Source organism: Anoplopoma fimbria, chromosome 24 (assembly GCF_027596085.1).
Source record: "Anoplopoma fimbria isolate UVic2021 breed Golden Eagle Sablefish chromosome 24, Afim_UVic_2022, whole genome shotgun sequence".
Classification (NCBI taxonomy): Eukaryota; Metazoa; Chordata; class Actinopteri; order Perciformes; family Anoplopomatidae; genus Anoplopoma; species Anoplopoma fimbria.
The window spans coordinates 23292427-23312641 of NC_072472.1; the positions used below are offsets into that span (position 1 = coordinate 23292427).

The 20215-nt window shown below is 41.1% G+C and overlaps 1 protein-coding gene across 1 annotated transcript; it reads left to right on the top strand.

Moving 5' to 3' along the window:
• Positions 1-1549: 1549 nt before the first annotated feature.
• Positions 1550-18572, top strand: map6a (microtubule-associated protein 6a). Its single transcript, XM_054626530.1, has 5 exons — positions 1550-2226; positions 12902-13115; positions 13317-13531; positions 16381-16491; positions 18407-18572. The coding sequence occupies exons 1-5, from the start codon at positions 1550-1552 to the stop codon at positions 18570-18572; spliced, it is 1383 nt and encodes a 460-aa protein (XP_054482505.1).
• Positions 18573-20215: the final 1643 nt, after the last annotated feature.

Consider the following 20215-nt stretch of genomic DNA (forward strand, 5'->3'; position numbering starts at 1 on the left):
TCAGTTAATATTTTACCTTCACCCATATAAAAAACACTAAATGCAGTTAAAGGACCATTGGTGTGGCTTTTCGGGAGAGCTATCGACAGAAATAGAATCTATTTTTCATAACTATGTTTTCTTAAGTGTAAAATCACCTGAAACTTTTTTATTGTATGTATAAAATTGACGTGCACTCTACTTTGCTGTCTGCTTGGCAAGATTGCCATGGTAAAAAAACATTCAATCTCAATGGTTATAATGTGGTTAAATAAAAATAGTGACAGCTTGTATTTGGTGGCGTGAATGCAGAGCAAATGTGCCTGAAGGCCCCCATAGGTTCTCCTACATGCTTGGAAAGGGAGGGTTTGGTGGGTAATTCAGCTGCAACCCCACCACTAGATGCCACTAAATCCTAGACACTGGTCCTTTATACAAAAGGAAACATCACAATTCAAAGCTGTATAAGAGTCACTGTCTCTGAAAATGAGCTGTCATCCTTCAATATAAAAGCCTCAGTTTAGATCACCTGCTTGTCTGTCAGATGTCTTAGAAACTGTAGTCTAACGTGAAACAGGCCCCCAGGGTTTGTAATGAGTTGGCATTATTCATGTGTGGCACAGTCTGCCAGCAGTGTCTTTGTCACAAAGGCAATTTTGCATGAATCAGTAGCTTACATTTAACAGTGCAGATCTTTGATATGTCTTTGACAAGCTACATTTACACTTAATCAAATAAGATTACTGTTATTCTTCATAATTTCCATCCATGTGAAAAATAACTTTCTATTTAAGGTTAAATATTTTAAGTCCAATAGTGATTGGCAATGTTATCCTACTTTATTTTGTTTCTTTTTCATCAAGTCATATGATATCATAATATTTATGTATTCTTAATAAGCATTTTATATTTCTTCCTTTTATATATATATTTTATTTTTTATTTATTATTCTCAAGCAAGACCTCTTCCCATTTTTCTCATTCTGTTTTAATCAAACGTTGACACAGAAACGGAAGCAGAGTGATGGATGGACCACAACGTCACGCAGCGTACGTAAAGAAACACCGTCTACGTCAAGCTCACCGTGTTCATCAGCTTTACACCGGAAATGAATGGTCTCATTTCAAAATAAAAGCAGCAGACCTCAGCGTACATGGCTACAGATATGCGAAATGACGATACTATAATATATTATTATGTGATACATCTATTTTGATACGCCTTTTTTCTGTTGGGGCTTTCTATTTCAAAAGAGCGCCATTGAGGGTTTTAGACTACATTCTCAACCGGAAGTTGTTCCATATTCTCTCTGACTTTACTTTTTTGTCCCCCCCCTCCTCCATCTCCGTGTCTCCGGGATGCTGAGCAGGCGGGCGGGGTTGTTTTTCGTTGCAGTGCCATGCCGTGGAGTGGTGTGGCGAGACGTACAGGACAAACGTTAGCAAGGTTGTTTTTAAATAAAAATGGATTTACTGAATACCATCTAACGTCTCCGGTATTGGTGCCTTTTCCCGTGCTACCATCTTGTTTCTGTCGTATCAGGATAGAGTGGAGACACCTTGTACCACAATGGCGTGGCCCTGTATCAGCAGGGCGTGTTGCATGGCCCGCTTCTGGAACCAGCTGGACAAGGCTGACATCGCGGTGCCTCTGGTGTTCACCAAGTACACGGACGTCTCCGAGATGCAGCACGTCCAGCTGCAGCCGCCGCTCCATCCTGCGGGCCGCGTCGCCATAGAGACGCAGCCTCCGCTCCATCCTGCGGGCCGGGTTGCCATAGAGACGCAGCCGTCCCGCACGGAGGCTGCTGAGCGGCCGCCGCGCAGGTGCGTGTCCGAAGAGCGCATGTGCGGCTCGGTGACGCGGGAGGACTTTAAGCACTGGAAGGTGAGACCCGAACCGAGCTGTAAACCCAAGAACGAGTACCACGGACCGGAGACGCCGTTCAACAGCAAGACCCAGTACCAGAAGGACTTCAAAGCTTGGCCCATTCCGAAAAGGCAAGACCATCCCTGGATACCTAAACAGTCTGGGTTGCAGGACGCAGACAGCGGTGTGGAGAAAGGCGCTGTCGCCGACAAGGTGCAGGAGAAAGACCTGCTGCAGGGCCAGGAGAGGAAGAAGAAGTCCAGTAAACCGGAGCAGGGGCAGAAGAAAGTAGTCCTGAAGGTGGAAGGAGAGGGCAAAGGGAGGGATGCTGTGAACAGGCAGATCAAACAGGAGATTACAGCCGACAGCTCGTACAAGTGAGTTTACACACCGTCCATCATGTGGTGGCTCTCAAACTGGGGGTCCAAAAGGCCTCAGGCGTCCAAGGGTCATAGGGGTCAAAGACGGTATAACACTGTGTTATCCATTCATTCAGTAGACTGTCAGAAAGATCAGAAGTGTTGCATAGGCCTACTGTCAGTGCATATATATATATATATATATATATATATATATATATATATATATATATATATATATATAGATAAGATAAGATAAGATAATCCTTTATTAGTCCCGCAGCGGGGAAATTTGCAGGCTTACAACAGCGTAGAGTAAAGTGCACACAAGAGACATAGTAGAAGAAGACAAGCTAAAAAATAAAAAAATAAAAATAAAATAAAACAAGTATTATAAATAAGCAATAAAAAAAAAAAAACAGTAGAAAAAACAACAATAACTGAAATATTATATTTACAGACAGAAAAAAAACCAACAACTATTTCAACTATTTTTAACTTTTTTAACTATTATTGCACAGTGTAATGTGTAATGTATTGCACAGGATATATATATATATATATATATATATATATCCTGAAAACACAGAAAACACAGCAATTCATCTGTTGTCAGGTGAAAATGTTTAGGGAGGAGTGTAGAATTAGTAAAATTTTCTCCCCCTTCAAAACTGCAACACCCTCCCAACAATATACAAAGTGAAAAAATAATATGAAAGTCAATCGTCATAATAAATGATTTTAAGGTGTGTTTACCTTAATTAAACCTTACTTTGTAAGTGTAATAATACTTTCACATAGCCTCCGAATTGCACAATAAACAAGTGATTTGCATTGTCAGGGTTATGGCATACTTAACAAATTGAACGTCCTGTAAGCAGGGCGCCTCTTAGAAAGTCAGCTGACGTGGTGTCAAGAGGGACAAGGTCAGTGTAGACCAGGAGATTGGGTACAGATGGGTTTGACAAATACAGGACTTTCACCCAGGAGACGGCTGTGTGTATCTTTTGTGAAACCAAAAGTCAATAATGACTTATTTAAACTTAATTTTGTTACTTAACAAACATAGTTAATTTAACCCAAACCACAATCTTTTTCTAAACCTTACCAAGTGGTTTTGTTGCACACTTTTCACTCATGTTGCTGCACATAAAAAGGAGAACGCACAAAACATATGTTTGTAAGACATCGTATGAAACGTTGTATCAGGATGCGTTGATCCTGTATACCCAATACTCCTGCTATTTACTTTACTTTTGAAGCGGAAGTCATCACTGTCACATTATTTGACACATTTCAATTTCTTGTTTTGTTAAAAATACCTAACCCTCCCCACTTTTCAGAACCCCCTTTGCCCTGAATAATGTTCACACAATCCCTAATTAACTGGAGGAAAAACATTTAATAAGTGGAGGGTCCGGTTTGGGAGGAATTATTTTAAAAATACAAGATTATATATTTGTCAGTTGTTACATTCCTGGCATGAGAAATGTGAATTTTACCACAATACAGGACTTAATTTAGGTTGACTAATTCATCACTTAATCTTAGGATAAGTATGTGAACAGTTGTTCACATACTTAATTGAAAGCAACCCAGAGGTACAGACAGCATGTGAAAACATTACAGATCAGTCCACTGTTATTTTCCTTACTGAAGGTAATTCAATTAAATGGAAAGGTCGAGTTGACTGTTGATGTTTCAGTCCACGAGGGTAATCTCTGTCCCATCATGCAATGGTCCACAGGATGGTGGGGACTGGTGGATGGATGAGCATCAAGTCATGCACGTCCCGTCACTGTACACATGTCTCCTGAAGCTGCGCCTTGATGTTATCGGTTGCATTTATGCTCTGGGGAAGGCTGTTGGTCATAAGAGTGTGAGATATATGAGATTAATTTCATACTTGAGGCTTGTGGGGATTTTGTTTTTGTTACTGCTGCTGTAAACTGTGGATTTGGGGGGATTTTCAAAGCACTCATTCTTGGACTTACCTTCAGCAAAGTCATATCTCAGCATTTATATTGTATACCATAATCTGTAATACATTCCATCGGATTCACAGTGTTGTCAAAAAAGGATGAAAAATGACATGTTGAGTCGGTGTCGCCACAGAGAGCAGATTAGGTCTGAGACAGAAACCCTGGCTGAAGTGTGATTGGGCCGGCGGATGTGAACGGGGCCATGCAAGATCAGTGAGCGGGTCTTACAGCTGTTTGGTGCGTACTGCTGCCGTGCCTATGTCGTTGAGCAGTCAGCAGGGTGTAGCCCGGGGTGCTCCCCCCCCATGGCATTAAATGGCTGCACCGTGACGAGCAGAAGCCCAGTCAGCTCTCTGTCTTACTTCGCCAGCGGAGACTTAAAGCAGGTCAACTGTGGGTTAATATCATGGATAGTGTGCATACAGTGTGGAAATTGCACACTCACACACACTAACACATAACACATGCACAAAATAAAATCTTTATTTAAGTATTTTTTGGCTTTCTTATCACTTTTTTCATCATTGGGTTATTATGCATAATCACACAGAACCATCGCTGCAGTTAAAAAACAAAAAACACAAAGGCTAATTCCTCAATTAGGACTGGGCGATATTGTTGAAATGAATGTCACGATATTGGTTAGAATATTTTTCTGATGGGGATTTATAATGTTGGACTGTATTCCACTGTTAACTGTTACATGTAACAAAACTGTTTTCTTTACTTCAATTTGCTTGGATAGAATAGAATAGAATTTTGTAAAAACAGTGACTTATCATCATAATAAGGTTCTACTGCAAGACACTATAGACACACAATAACGTTGAATTATTTCATAGTTCTATGACAAACAAAAAGCCAATGTACTGATCGTAAACATTGCGTCCATGTCGGTTTGTAGTGGTCAGCTTGCCAGCAACATTTGCACAGCTGACAGCAGGAGTAAGATCAGTCCTGATGAGTCTTTATCCTGATTTATGCTCATACTACTAATGATCTTAAGAGAACATTTCAGCAGAAATGTCTCTGTCTCGGAAGAAATTGTTAAACAGGTAATGAAGTAAATTTATCTTTAAGGTACTGAGAATGACAGTAACTTTGGCTGCATTTATCTGGGCCATATAAAGCTGACCAATGCTGGGGCCAGTCTTGGGTATTTGTGTAGACGTAGTCAGTGAAACTGTTATGCCCTCTTTGTTCTCAGTGAAGTTGGCTGGAAGTGCTGCAGGCCTAATGTAGTTTTATCTGGGGTGAGCAGTGTGCTGGTCTCTTTTTAAAAATAGCCTTCTAAATGCTACATTCTTGGTCAGCAACTCGTCATACGTTTACTTGTGAGTGAGTGAGTGAGTGAGTGAGTGAGTGAGTGAGTGAGTGAGTGAGTGAGTGAGTGAGTGAGTCTGTGAGTGAGTGAATGTGCACCTCTGTGTTTTCCACGACTAATCTTGCATTCTGCTGCAGCAAACGGCTTCATATTTTCACAATTCCTGTGCAAGTTGCTCCACATGATATTTAAAGGAAGCCATAATTCAGAGCTAATTTTAAGACTCAACAATTTCAGTTTTAGTAGTATTAAGATCATGGATGTTGATGTAGGAAGATGCAAGCTGGATTTATGGGTTCTTGGGAATAAAATACATTTTGTCTTTTCTGCATTCAGAGAGATAATGAGAGCGAGAGAATTTAGAGATAAAAGTCAAAGGCAGCTTGACATTATTGACATGAAGACTGTGTCATCTGCATAAAAAATGGACATTGTAAGTCTGTGTTGGAGTGATAATATTGGAGTGTAAATAGTAAAGGGACCCAGCACAGACCCTTGTGGTACCCCTTATATATCCCAAGGGAGTGGTTGTTTTAAAAACATTTGTATAAATTGCCTGTGTACTGTGAGACAACTAGCCATTTTTTAATATGGGTATTGGCCTCCAACACCCTGTCTCATTTGGGATATGGTTGTAGCAATGTGTAAGTGTACAGTAGCTCTATTTATAGAGCATATATAGACTCTGTAGCGGGAAGCGACTTTCCTTAGGGAGCCACATTCACTGTCTCTTCAAAGCCAGCCCCCCGTTCCTTTGTGTTGGTTTGCACTTCATTACACACAAAGTCCTGTTCCCCTCAGCTCTATTTTCTGCTGTTTTAAAAAAAACGTTTTATTTTCCACAGAGATCACAATGGCTATTTTTCTGCAGTGCACCCAGGAAATACTAAAGGCAACTATAGCACTTTTCTGCCTACCACTGTGTTAACTATTTATTTTCTTGCCTGAATTGGTGCAGCATTTTCAACCAGCAGCCTCCCAGTCACATGCCCCCATCCAGCCATCATCCCGCCGCCACCTCCCTGCATTATGTTTAAAATGTCATTTTTTTGCATGAGAATAAGTCATGAGGCTCCAACAGCAGCTGCTGGAGTCTTTGTTAGTGTCTTCTTTTTTCCTACCAGCACTGGTGTAAAAGACAAAAGGCCATTCTTCATCTTGTCAGCATCATTTGTTCAATTATGTGATGCGTCTAATAAAAGACATACAGAGTGGTGATTGCATCAAGGATTATTACAGAGAATGACAAAGTCGACAGTGAGGCAGGTAGTGAAGGTTCATTGAGTTCAGGAAGGAAGAGAGAGAGAGACGAAGGCATGAATTTATCTTCATTTGCGTCACGTATCACAGCTCGACATTTTCCACAGCAGCACAATCTCAAGAGCTTCTTCTTTTTGTTTCTTCTCTTTTCACTTGGGCGAATAAGCTCCTCCCTCTCCAAGACAAGGACGCCCCATCCACTATAAATGACTTTGCCTTTTATGTCACGTTTACAGAACGTACACACAGTAGCAGTAGTGGTATTGGACGGTACACTATAGAGAGGCCGATGGATTCTGGTGGATTTAAAAATGATCCTCTTAGAGAGCCAGCCAAGCCTCATGTTTCTACTGACAAGGAGTGAATGCAGAAACACCATTCTGCTTCATGAAAGGAAGTTGTGTGAGATTAATTCATGCCTGTAATACTAAAAATGTCAGCTGATATCCAGTATTCATTTGTTGATCAATTCAGAGCTCTGCCAGCTAAAGCTCACTGTCTTATGTAACCGATTTAATCTGATTTATCACATCTGATTACAGTTAATTTACAAGGAAATGTCTTTCGGATTTGATTCTGGTTATGAATGAATTATGTAAGATCCTGTAACCCAGTTAAACCTGCAGTTCTGACTGATCTCTGACCATTGCTTAAAACTGAAAGCCTGCACTTTGTGACAAACTGGCTGTATCATTATTATAAAGGACACAAACATGTTATTTTTCAAATAGAAATGAGCATTACTGTAATTGCTGACAATAACAAGAATGCTTGGAAAATGTACATGGGAGCCACCTTTTGTGACCCAATGACAAGCCCCTGTAATGTACTGTTCCAGCTCTTAGTGTGTAGCTGTTTCCATTGAGCCGCTGCCTGAGAAGCTACAGAGAGTCTGTGAGTTAGAGACGAGGCCAACTGGTCACAGAGGGAGGAGGGAGTATTGACCAGAAGCCAGGCCCTCACCCGCTGACACACCAAGAAAACACTGCCAGGAAGTGAAGCTATACAGTACCGTCCGGGCAGATTGATTCCAGAGAGAAGGGGGCCGGCCCTGTATGTGAAGCCAGCCATGGTGTAGGACTAGAGCCAGTCACTGTGGTCACCATCAGCTATAATGCACAGGCACAGAAGTTTGTCCCAGCAGCGTTAGTGCACAGACCTATTTATGGCTTGCGTTATTTCGAAGGGCATTTTAACACAGATTATAATGTGATCATAATAAAATTATAATTGTTGATTTTAGCTAAAATGTCAGAAGATTGTTAGTTTTTCCTAGCCAAAACTATATCAATACTATATCTTCAAATGCTTGCTTTGACTAATGAAAACTGCCTGAAGCCTTCCAGTATTCGATTTATAATGATAACATCTGATCATACGTACTTAATGTACAGAATCAGAAAGGATTTAGTTTGGGATTTTTTGCATTGATATATGGATGTGGTACAGTATATTCACCACCAATATATAATATAACATCTCAACAACTACTGGATAGATTGCCAACACTCTTTCAACAGACATTCATGGTTCCCAGAGGATGAACCCTACTGACTTTGGTGAACCCCTGGCTTTTCCTCTTGCGCTACCATGAGTTTGAAAGTTCTGTTTTGTATGAAATGGATTGCAATGAAATGCTGGACAGATATTCATGTTCCCCTCAGGATGAACTGTGATCACTTTGGTGATTCCTTAACTTTTCATCTAGTGACATAATCAGGACTGAATTTCAATTTGTCCAGTATTTAGTTTATGATAAAACACCTGAAAAGGTAATGACAGTCTCATCAGCCTCAGCTGTACTTTGTTTAGTGATAATATGCAATAGCGTCATCTCAAGGAGGATTCTTTCCTAGAGTAAACTAGATTTGCACTGCTATTATCCTGGCTGGTGATCTGTGGCCTGCTTATAACATGTCATTGTACATTTTATGTGTCGAAATCGACTTGTGCAGCTTGACAGTGTTTGATCCCACAGCGCAGAAATGTATGGGCATTCGTTTTTATTCTTTTCACCCATAACCCTCCCCGTGCTGAGAGGTCCAGATTGTGCCGCGTCAATGCAGGGCTGCCTGGAGCTCAGCAGTGCTGTACCCTGGTGTGGTTCCACCCTGTCACACGCCAGTGTTCTGTTGCAGTGACGAGGCATTTCTCTGTACATCCCCTCAGCTGCAGCGGGTCAGCGGGGTCCGCCATCCAAAGCGGCTTTAGTCACACAGCAAAAACAAGTATCATAGGCAGTATGATTGCATTGCCTGAGCCGCAGTGATTCACAGATCTGAATATCTTCCCGAAATAACGATGGAGGAAATGATGCAGAAGTAAAAGATAGTAATAGTAAGAGAAAATAGAAGATGTGGTTATTTGCAAAGTGCGGTTCATTTTAAAGGGAAGGTTCGCCCTAAAATCAAAAACACTCTTACCTGTAGCACTGTTTATCAATATAGAATGTTTTGGTGTGAGTTGCCTAGTGTTGGATAGCGGACATAGAGATGTCTGCTCTCTCTCCGATATAATGGGACTAGATGGGACTTGTGGTGCTCAAAGCACCAATTAAAATACATTTGGAAAAATTGAAAGCCATATTTTGTATATTTGCAAAAGCTGTGAGCTTGTACTTGCATGCCTCTACATTTTCATGCATTCACACACAACCTTGTTCCAAGTCATTTCAGCCTCCTAGGGCAAAAAAGAGGATAGGGACGTTTACGTCGATTGACAGAGCGAGCCATTGAGCGGCTATTCGTTGCTAAAATAATCAGACATCCTTGCAAAGACGAGACAAATAAAGCTGGGTGTACTTGACGAGAGTAGTTTGAGGTGTAAACAGATTTTTTTATGACAATCTATAATACCTTATATGACTGAAATTCGTTTTTTAACAGTGAGCTTTTTGCTTCTTGACACTGGACAATAGTCAAACCAAAAGGTATGCTTCGTACACCAGTGTCAGTCTCAGTGAACTGCTAGTTTTGCAGTGTTGCACATTAATCTGCCTGTTACATATGTGACAGTAGCTGTTTAATGACGCCTGCTGAACCAAGCAAGCTTTTTGAACACTCGTTTTTAAATAAGTACCAAGTACACACTGACCTCAGAGACAAAGGCGTTATTGTTAAACAGTCATATGTCCATGAATAGCAGCAATGTTACTGTACAGACCGGTGTTTCACACTGTGGAACCTGTCTGCACTCACAATCTGCCTCTTTCTCTGTCCTTCGCACACACACGCACACACAGATACACACACACACACACACACACACACACACACACACACACACACACACACACACACACACACACACACACACACACACACGATGTGAGTGCTCTAGACCATTGGCCTTGGACATTGTTGTATAACCTGTCTTTGTGGCTTCTTGGCCCAGCCAAGCATTGAAAATGGACTTCAGTCAGGTTATGTAACGGCTCTCTGTGTGACTTTTACCTCTCCTCGGAGTACAGCAGTCACTGTCACCAGCCTTCGTATCATAAATAGTTTGCTTTTCATACTTTGATAAAACGACTCTTTACGCCCCGGTTTTGTTTAATAACAGCTTAAATGTTAGCGCCTGATAGCTGATTTAAGTTAAGATTTAAGGAGACTCACGATATAGTTATGTAGATGAGATAAAGAGAGTTAAAGCATTTTGTTTTTTAATTTAACATCTGTTATGATTTGTAAATGTCAGCTGTCTATATTGATTCTGCGTTGACACAGTTTCCCAAAGGTTAAATGAAATACTTGAGTAACTACTATAATAGAATTGTTACGGCCTGATGTCTTATCATAATCACTGTCATCAACACTGGCAACAAACTCTTTTACCAGAGATGTTATATTGAATTGTACAAAACAATAAGAAAGTTTTTCTTTCAACAATTTAATTTGCCTGTTCGTTAATTCTCTTAGAAATACAGCGTTCTGTTTCTTCGAACAATGGCGCTCTCATTTTCAGTTTAGTTTATCAGCAACACCTACCTGCTAATCCATGACAACCCACCTCAAGAACATCTGACATCAAAGCCCAGCTTCACACTCTGATGCAAAATCAGACAACTCAGCTACCCCCTCATTACCCATGCTCAAAGTAATGCATTAAAGGTGTCAAATCGATACAACTGTCCCTGAAATGACTGCATTAAACAGGATCACAAGGTCTCTGAGGCGGATTTCCGTAGAGATATTGATATGCAATATCTTTCCAGATGACTTGGGCTTACATTTTGTTCTAATGAGGCTCTTGTGCAGCAGCCTGGCCTTGTCTGCTCCGCTTATGTGTTTGTGACTGCACTGGAGCCACAGGGGAGACCCGTTAGGTGTCATCAGACCCGCCTAAAACACAGAGCTATTTGTTTGCCTTTGTTATTAGTCCCAGCATCACGGTATCATATCGCAGGGGAAGCGAGATTCATAAACAACAATTTTAATGTTTTGAATTAAAAAAACTCGATGTGTAGAGGAATACATCAATCCATTTTCTTTAACATTGAAAGCACTTTTAACTGTTTTATTTTACCATTTAAGGTTACACGCTGACATTTTCCATTGTTTCATTTTCTTAAGAAGAAACCTACATTGGTGCAAATACAGCTCTATCATAAGAGCAAAGGTGTTCTCTTTTGTTCTGCCTTAAAAAAAAAACAGTTACGAGAAGTAGATTCATGGTTCATAAACAGTCTTATAAATATACAGATACACTATAAGCTTACTCTTCCTATATCAAGTTTAGATTATTTCATTTTGTTCTAATTTTCTAGAGCGTCACCAGATGACCTTTTATGAAGATTAACGAGCCCTACAAGCAGTAACATTTAAAGAAAAGGTACATTTCAGCTTCCTCTTCATCTGTTTTCCACAATAGTAATGAATGTTTGTTATGAAAAGCAGTCCATCTTCTCCTGTAAGGAGAATTTTCTTCTTTTACAACAATACAAGGTCGATTGATAGGCAGAAAAATAATCAACATCAATTGTAATAACTAACTGATCCACTGTTTAGGTGTGTCTTGTGTGAGGCTTTTTTTTTCTATTTTTATACATTGTAACGAACAAACAATTAAGCAATTACTTAAGGGAGAATAAACAGCATTTAAATAAATAATGAAAATAGTTGTTAGTTGCATCCCTCATACAATGTGAACACTGGAGATTCAAATTTTCTGCAGCTGTAACAGATGTTAGTTTGCTTCAAATGAACCTGGATGATGCACCTGGTTGTCCTCTGTGGTACACCCATCCATAGGTGTATAAATGTGGGGAGCGTCACTGATAGAGAGCACATGCTGCAGGCCAGCCTGCTCTGTGTGAATGCCATACTGCTGACCTTCATCAGAACTGCTGTGTGAGGACTACAGAATATCACCCCATCAGACTGTGGGGCAAACCTCCTCCCACCTACCATACCTCTGACATACTGCACTCTACAGTAGTAATGCACCACTTCTCCAGATGCGGATTACAACATTGGTGTCATGCTGTCTACAATAAAAAGGGATAACTATTTTTATAGAGATATTCTTTGATGATGCTCCAATATAGACGGTTTTCTTTAGACAGTCACCAACTAAATACAGCAGTATATACACACCAAGACCCAAAATAATCACTGATTTGCATGGGGATAATTATACCACAGTAGTCAGCCACAAAAAAAAAGAAAAATGAAGTATATAACTAAATACTGAAATGTATAATGAACCAGCATGTCAGTGATTAGAAAACGTGGGAAATGTTTCATTAAAAACAAACAGATTCATTTATATTTGCGTTGGAGGTCTAATTTGACATCTTAGGAAATATGGATATTTCCGAGAGGATGATGAGAAGATGGTGACCACTCTCATCTCTGTACCCTAAATATGAAGCTAGGCTAGCTGGCTAGCTTAGATTCGCATAAAAAAAAAGGAAGCAGGGCACTAATTACCATGTCATATATCGTTTGTTTTGATAAAACTGGACTATTTCTTGGCCGGGTGCATAGAGTTCTTGAAATCTTGTGTCACCTTGAGGTTGCCAGGCAACCAGTTGAGACTAGAGTGGAGTTTCTTTGAACCATGGGTTTGAAAGCTCTACGACACAGCCCATTGACTTATGATCCCCGACTTCCTTCTTTCCATACAGAGCTGAGTACAAGGCTTACAGAGATGTGAAGCCAGCGAAGATGATCCGGGCCAGGTCCCAGTACCTGCCACCAGAAGAGAGGACCAGCCTAGAGACCAGCTACAATGCCACATACAAGGGCCAAGCCCCGCTGAGGCAAACCGAAAACAAGGCCGTGGACAGGAGGCGGATACGCAGTTTGTACAGCGAGCCTTACATAGATCCCATCAATCAGGTGAGAGCACGCCTTTCTAACTTTGATGTATGGTTAAAAATCAATTAAGGGAGGGGAAAGATCAAAAGAAAGTATTTATATTACTGTAGGGAGAAATTCCTGACATGCTCATCTCATATCACAACACAGCTTTAGAATTGACTAGCCACAAATGCAGCGTTTCAGCTCAGGAGTCTCATTTCCGCTGTCCGACATCCTTAGGTTGACAGGTACAGTGCCCTTCGCACTAAACCCAAAAGGCCTGGAGGCGCGGCGGCTGGCCAGGGCAAGACAACGAAGAAAGCCAAAGATAAGCAGAGCGCCACGCTGAGGGGCTCCAAGAAGACGGCCTCAGAGAACCAGCTGGAGACCCGGCCAGCGGTGGGGGACAAGGAGAAAAGTAAAGAGATGAACAACAAACTGGCTGAGGCAAAAGAGTAAAAATCATTTAGCACTACTTCTCCTTTTATTTCTTTTTTTTTTGGGGGGGGGGGGACAAACACAGAGGCTGCAAAATTATTTAAGGCCTTCATCATCCCTCCTTCTTTCTCTTCTTTCCTCCTCCTCCTCCTGTCTGTTTCTTCTTCTTCTCTCCTTTGTTGAGTATCCTTCTTCTCTGTCTCTCACTACCTCCTGGCTACGTTTGTACAATGATAACAAGGTGTCGGGGGTTTGACATGTCATTGCTCCTCCCATCTCACACAATATTAGATCACTATAGTAACGAGTGGGCGGGAGCATCCTCTTCCTCCGCCATTTGATGCCACCCCCTCTACCCTGCCTGCCTCCATCTCCAGGTTGCCATGGCTACAGGCGGCCTGGCTAGGCAATGGATGGATCTCGTTGCATGGGCCCAACGAAAAGCAATTCGGAAGGCTTGGCTTTGATCAACTGAGCAGATTGCTTTGTTGAGTTTATCAAGGATTTTTGCCCCACTCTTTTTGTTTGTTCGGGAAAAGATAATCAAATTGGCACTTTGGATATGATTTCTGCGCTTGCTCAATTATGAACAAATCTGAAAATCTTTGATAAACGTCCCGCTTGGTTAGCCTTGACTGTCTGATCCACGGCTTGTTCAGTATGTGTTGGCCAATATCATGCAACGCTTTTGTTCAATGTGATTTTGTACTGTCTCACTGTGAACTGAACTCTGTCGAAGGCTACACGAAAATTGTTCATCCCATTCAACATTTGCTCCTTTCATGTAAAGCCCATTCATTAAGTTATGTTATTTTTTGTAAAACCCGATTTGTTGCCAAGGAAGCATCTAGGTCACACTAAACTGATTATGCATTAAACACCAGCCATTTGCATGGCAGATGAGCATTTCCCTCCGAATTAGATGATAATTTGTTGTGCAGTCATGTCGACGTTTAACATAAGAGTACCAACGTGTCTGAGAAACAGGGAGGGGTGAGTTCAGTGGAGCTGGAAAACGATGTGTGCAGCAATGCAGGTTGTATCCTCCCAAGCTTACAGCGTGCAGCCCTGTCGATCTCATAGCCATAACTCAGTGTAATCACCTCCAGTGTGCTCTTTATTTACTAAGAACGATACCTCTTCAAGGCATCACAGCTGTTTTTTTCAATTGCAGTAGCGTGAGTATAAACAAACCCCTTCTTTTGGCTCTTTTTTTGCAGAGGGTGACCGTAACCAATATGATTAGTCTGCCATTGGGCGACAGCAGACGGCTGAAATTGCTGCTTAATGGCGTTTTTCACATAATCTTTAAAGAGGGAGTCGTATGGATGAAGCACTCATCCACGTTCCTAATGAGTCGTGAACAATTCACTGCCATTTGTTTACAAGGATACAAAGTTGTATCCCATTTTCCGTATACAGTATAAGTTGCATCTGTTATTAACACCATCTTTTATTTGAATAAAGCCCCAATAAGGGCTCAGTGATGTGATGATAAGGCTGACTGCTTCTGTTTCTGGATCCATGTTGTTCTTATTGTTTTGTCCAAATTCATAAAACAAGCAAAGTATGTTGGTTTGACGAGGTTTAGTTTATTTATTTAAACTCTGGCGAGTTCAACACGGTAGTGTTGAGTGTGAAAAACATACCAAAACCAAAACATGAATTCTGGTTGACTCAAGATGTCCTCAGTAAGATGTGTTGAAGAAAAGGGGAACAGGAAGTAAATTGTATCGTAAATGTTTTACCTGTTAAGACTAATAATAACATCTTGTGTAAATATACAGTATATTAAATCAGGCCTACGTGTTGGCTAAGTCTGCACTCGGTCCAAAGCTTTTTTCACTGAGCATATATAGAGAGATGTCACTGTTTTCTTTGTGTTTGGACTAGAAGAGCACTGTACAGCCCCCTCCCCACACACACACACCTCACTGCTCTCATTAGCTCTGCTTCTCAGCATCCTTCCCTCCATTGTGAGTGGACGACTGCACCATCTCTACATCCTTTGGTGTCTGACATCGACCATAACCACCACCACCACCATGTCTATCCAAGCTGCCCCATCAGGGACAACTCATTAGCATTTTGCAGCCTTTGGTTTGGGGGGGACGCTTTGTCATGTAACACAAGGGGGGGTTGTAGGGGCGGTCAATTTAACCAGTTGTTAGCACACCACACACCCTGTGCTATATCTTTGTGACTATTAGGCAAATAAGGATAGAAAGTATGGTGAAGAAAGTTATGTCTTGGGCCAAGAAAAAAAAATGACTGTGACGTGCTTGTGTTTCTATCTGCTTGCTTATATTTAATGAAACATTAAAAATAAATGCAAAAAAGCAGAAAAAGCAGTGTCTTTCATTTCTGAAAAAAAAAATAGCGGTTGCAAGTATCTGTCTGCGTTTCTCCTGTCCCAGTCTTTGTCCCTGTGAGGAAGACAACATTGAATGCATCCACATGGAAGAGAATTTATTTTGCTCTCACAACTTCTTTCTATGCTTATCCAAGACTGCGCCCACATTCTGGCATGAGCTCTGACGTCCCCTCCTGGGCCCCGCATGTTGTCCTCGTGTGAGAACTGAAGAATATATTATTTTTTGCATCGTGTGTCTTTAATATATTTCAAGAACTCACACGACTTGTAGAGCAACATGCGCGTCGAAGGACGTCCAGAAACTCATTCCAGAATAAGATGTCATGTGCTTCTTAGGCTCCTAGTTTATGTACGAATGATGCTCTTCTATGCATAAAAAACACCCACAAATGTGTGATATCCCATTTGCTGCGATCATATTGTTCTTTCTTCATACTGATGCTGTGTCCAATTTGTCATGTGCTAATGAGTGACATTCTGATTCATTTGAAGGGTTGTGCTAAAACAGTACCACTACATACAACTCTGCCAGCCAATCCGAGATATTGGCTGGGTGCAGACTCTAAAGCAACACCTGTGGGGCTGTGCACTACCCAATCCAAGGTAATCAATCGCGAGAGCAACCAAAGGAAAGTCGACCGCAAGCCGCAAATGCCACTCATTCCCCTCCATACATGCCCATGGAGTTGTGATTTGCTTTTGATTTATATTACAGTCACACAGTGTTTTTGTTTTACCCCATTACCTCTGGTCCACTCCTCCGAACACAGCCCTTCTGTGTATTTCTCTTCCATATGGACAATAGTTTAACGGGGATCACATCCTACGTGTCAGGATCCTTAAGGTGCCTATTCTTAAGGAAGCCTAGGTTTAGTCCAAACATCACCCATCCTTGGACCTCTGTTAGCTGCTGTAATGCACCCACTCTTAAAGAGCCAGTGTGTAGCATAGATGGGTTTCTAATGGCAGAGATAGAATATGTAAAAAGGTTGAAACCGCTTGTAGGGATTACGTCTGTCAGGGTCAAATCATTCACTATAAGTATATGATTAATATTTATATATTAATATAACATATATAGTTGAGAATTGTCAGAGGTTCACTTTTGGGGCGTTACGTAATTGACCAGGCCTTATCAATCCACATGGCGGGGGCGGCTTTAACCTCGGGTGCTTACCCTTTAAGCTTTCTTTTTCATCGAGAGATAAGGTCTTTTTTTTTCGTCATGATTTCAATGTGCATTCAACACCAGCCTCAGAAAGCAGACGGGTTACAGTGAGGCAATGTATCATGGGGGTAAAGTAATAAACAGAACACAACTTTAAACACTGTAGTTTTAAAATGTTTTCCCATATGTTAGGCAAATTATTTAAACAGCATATGCTTTCTGATACATATAAGCTGTCAATCACGGTATTATTACATTTTTTCTTTAGTGTGTAATAGCCTGAAAATAGGAATCGTAATAAGTGTTTACGTTAACTTGGAATTAGCCGCTTATGTCTTCTTCACGGAGCCAGCCGCCATGTATCTACAGACTGGCACTCAGTAGAAGTTTCAGTTGATTGCAATCTGCAACCTGGCCACTAGATACCACCAGATCCTACACACTGGCCCTTTAAAACAAACTGCATGACTGCTGTATTATCGAACTATTATAAGAGATCACTATTTTATTTATTTAAGAAACAAATCACTCACATTTGAAACCGTCGCACTTTGCATCTTAGCCTGCCGTCACTGGGTGGACGTTTCATACTGTGTTTTGAACTACGATGATTTTGTTTCGTCTATAAAGCATGCTGCCACTGTTTTCTGTTGGACCTGCAATCCGATGATGCCTTTGATAATTTGGTCTAGACTTTGAGTGTTGGCTTGGATATAAGATGAGAGGTAAGTATGAATGGAATGAGAGAAGCAACTCTGCTTTGGAAGCACACAGTTCAAAGGGACATTGTAAGTGCATGTTATTGATCTTCACTCTGATTTGTGCTGCTAATTTATATCATTCAAATGTGTTTTCGCATCTTGTAGCAATTCTGTCACAGAACACCCCGAGACCCTCATTGCACTATTGGCATCCTGTAGTTCATAACGTCACAGTGACTTACTGAACGGGTCAATGTTTTGATTTAAACCAAGGGCCTGTATTGATTTAAATGCAAATCTGTCCAAAGCGTCATTAGAAATAGACAAAGAGCTTTCATTTAGATGTGTATTCCCACAACACAATGGGGTTTATAGTCTTTTTAAGTATCAAAGTTGAGTCACTTGATTCTATCAAGAGTTTTTTGATAATATTAGAGATAAGCAAACGGGCCCCATAGCAGGGCTGTCTCTTTGTCTCATGTTGAGCTCTCAGCCCTAAAACAGAAGCCTGGAATTCTCCTCTGAAATGAGCGGTCACAGGGTGCTCGGCCCGATGACATGTTGTTGTTCGCCTGAAATAAAATGCCTCATCGTGTGTCTCTTTCTGTCTCCTTCTTCTCTGCTGTCTTAACCATGTGCTGCCTCCTAGTGATGCTAAGGACGAGGTTCTCCGACCCAGTCATCATCATTCCCAGGGTGCTACTGGAGGAGAACCACCACCACCACCATCACCACCACCACCGCTGGAGAGACCCGAGCCTCGGAGGAGCAGCGGAGTTGTTCGCTTCGCCCTAGATGTGAACCAGACTGAGTAGCTCTGCCCGTGAGGATGGAGGCAGATACACCTTATCTAGACTGATGCTCTGTACTGTAAATATCTAGTAGTTGGATTAAGACAAGAGGTGAAAAAAAAACCGTTTAGCTATCTAAGAGGCAGATTTGAAACACGCATGTTTGAGACAGCTTTAGGTCACAGCTGTATGACCCGTGACATCATTGTAAAAGGTGCTACATCATTTTCTGGTTTCATGCATTTTATTTTAAAAGAATATGCCAACATCACTAGAAATACCACACCATAAAGTGCTTATACAACTATTACAACAGAAACTGTGCTGTACATTGGTCGGTTTTAGTGTAAATAAATAATCATAACTTGCACATTACAATACTGTATTGTAGTTTTTGTTGTACGATCAGTAATTCACAAATAGGGGGTCCCCCTCCACTCAAAAATGTTTTTCACTTATTGTTCCTTCACTTGAGGTTTTTTAGCTTCAATGTGCAGAGTTATGTATGTGCACAGTTTATTTTGCATTAATTTGCTGAAGGGGGAAAGTGTCTCTGTGCTCACCTTAAATCTGTGTGTACCTTAAATGTACGAGCAGGATTTTGTGACATCACAACCAGTTTGGAAGCCAATCCAATCCAGTATGCAACTTACATAAGTGTGATGAATCCAGTACACATACACAAAAAACTGACCTTTAGGAAACGTAGAAAAGGTAATTGAGTCTTTTGCGGGACAACCATAAATTATTATTAGGGCACACGGTTCCTATGTGTCTTAAAGGAGAACTCAACCGTTTTCACACAGGTCTAAACACGAGCAGCTACACAAGAAATAACCAAAAATATGTTTGATTTAAATCAGGAAGTATCTGATCAACGAATACGCAAACAACATCATGATTCCGACCAGATGTTCAATGCCAGCTCTTAGTTCTGATACTGTGCTACAAACGCATTTTGATCAGCAAAATAGAAACGTATTAAGGTTCGATACCCAACCACCTCAAGTTTAAACAACACTGTAACAAGCCTGGAGCTGTACATCTCAGCTGGTTCAACCAAATGTATCCCTACTGGATGAGAACTAGGACAGAAGCTGTTACCAAACACTCCTGTCTGGACTCCGAGACAACTACAACAAGAAAAGATCAATGGATTACCTGCATCTTTGGCAAGCTTGTTTGGTGGCTAATTAATGCAGATACTCATATTTAATTTATGTCCTACAGTCCAGTGGAGGGAAGAGAGATTAAGAAACAAGACAGGGAACAAACCCAAGCAGCTGGTTTGAGCTTTTGGTGCAGAGAAGATGTTCCCTTGTCACAGTTCATGTTGCTCCTCATTAGACTAGCTTTCCTTCATTACTGCTGTTAGCTTCATGGCAAACTGGAAATTACAATTTATCTGATTATGCTCACATCCCCTCACAGAAATAACACAGTGAGCACATGCAGCATAGTTGAGTTTCAGCTCATCACGACGTGCTGAAGATTTCTGGGATTTGTGTAATTTGTGACTGGAGAGAGTGTTGTCTACAACAAGCACTGGGAGGAGGGGAAGTCACTCTCACTCTGTCATTCCTAATCAGCAAGTCAGCCATTTTGATGTAACGCTCAAAGAGGACTGCCCAAAGAGATTGGATCATCTTCTGGTCTGTTATCTTGTT